The sequence below is a fragment of the Chinchilla lanigera genome, unplaced genomic scaffold (genome assembly GCF_000276665.1).
Source record: "Chinchilla lanigera isolate Chin_1 unplaced genomic scaffold, ChiLan1.0 scaffold00080, whole genome shotgun sequence".
NCBI classification, from domain to species: domain Eukaryota; kingdom Metazoa; phylum Chordata; class Mammalia; order Rodentia; family Chinchillidae; genus Chinchilla; species Chinchilla lanigera.
In genome coordinates, this window is record NW_004955481.1 from 2951214 (window position 1) to 2952285 (window position 1072).

General features: G+C 57.8%; 1 protein-coding gene across 2 annotated transcripts in view; it reads right to left on the minus strand.

The window, feature by feature from the left end:
• Cpd (carboxypeptidase D) overlaps positions 1 to 361 on the minus strand; it is a gene marked incomplete in the record, with an annotated part of 66332 nt that extends 65971 nt beyond the window's left edge. The window contains 1 exon segment of one of the 2 annotated variants that reach the window (XM_005402656.2): positions 1 to 361. In XM_005402656.2, the coding sequence (XP_005402713.2) occupies positions 1 to 282 (282 nt within the window). 2 annotated transcript variants of the gene reach the window in all.
• Positions 362 to 1072: the final 711 nt, after the last annotated feature.

The following is a 1072-nucleotide window of genomic DNA, read 5'->3' on the forward strand; positions in this document are numbered from 1 at the left end:
CAGCACCCACAGCGGCCGGCCCTCCACCGAGCGGCCGATGCTGAAGAGGCGGGCCAGGCCGGGGGGCCCCGCGGCCGCCGCCTCCCTCAGCGCCTTGCCCAGCTCCTCTTCGTGATAGTAGCGGTCGAACTGGCCCTCGGCGCCCGCACTCGTTGTCGTGGTCGCCTCCGCCTTCTTGATGTGCGCCGCCCAGGCCGGGCTCCTCAGAAGCAGCAGCAAGCATAGCAGAAGCGGGAAGCGCCCCGGCCGCCAAGCCAGCCGCGCGTCCCAACCGCTCGCCATCTTCCAGCGGCTCCGCTAACCCCGGCTCCGCTGCCGCGGCTCCGAGCTCCAGGAGGCCGGGGCCAGCCGGATCCGCTCCGCGCCTAGCAACCCCATCCCGCCCTCCGACCGCAGCCAATCGCGAACGATCCTGCTGTGGCGTCACGCCAGGGGGCGGGGCCGTCCTTAAAGCGGCCGATTCCCTCTGGGCGTGCCTCCCCTTTTCCAGTCGGAGAGCAGTTTGGTCGCTGTCTTCCTTCACTGAGTTCACCTTCCCTTCTCCGCCTCCCGGTTTCCTCTTCTAACGTTTGCTTTTTTTCTTCTCATCTCTCAGTTCCTCCGTTATGGCCTCTCTCCTTAAATTGTTCTTTTTCTAGTACTCAGTTCCCTTTCCCATCTTTGTTGCAGCTTTTCTCAGCTGCGTTTTAACGCTTAGAGATGAGAATCAGAAGGCTCCAAGGAAATCAAAGGACTCGAAAAAATCAATAGTTTTGAAATACGTATATTCAGTATTCGAAGAATCAAAAGATGCCTAATCCACAGCACCGTCTGCACCCTTTCCTCCCATGTGTCCTGCCTCTGCCTGAGCCCAGCTGCCTGCATGAGCCTGAAGAGAGTATGATGCCTGGAGCAGCGGACTGCTAGCTACCTTACAGGCAGTCCCTTCCGTTTTCAGTTGCTGTGTGGAAAGGTGTCTCCTAAATTTATGTTAAGCCATGCAGTGAGCCCCCTTTGTATTCATATTATTTATTTCTTTGGAGTTACCCCGCGTTGTTTCACTGCAACTAATTCCTTGTGTGTGCTGGTCTAA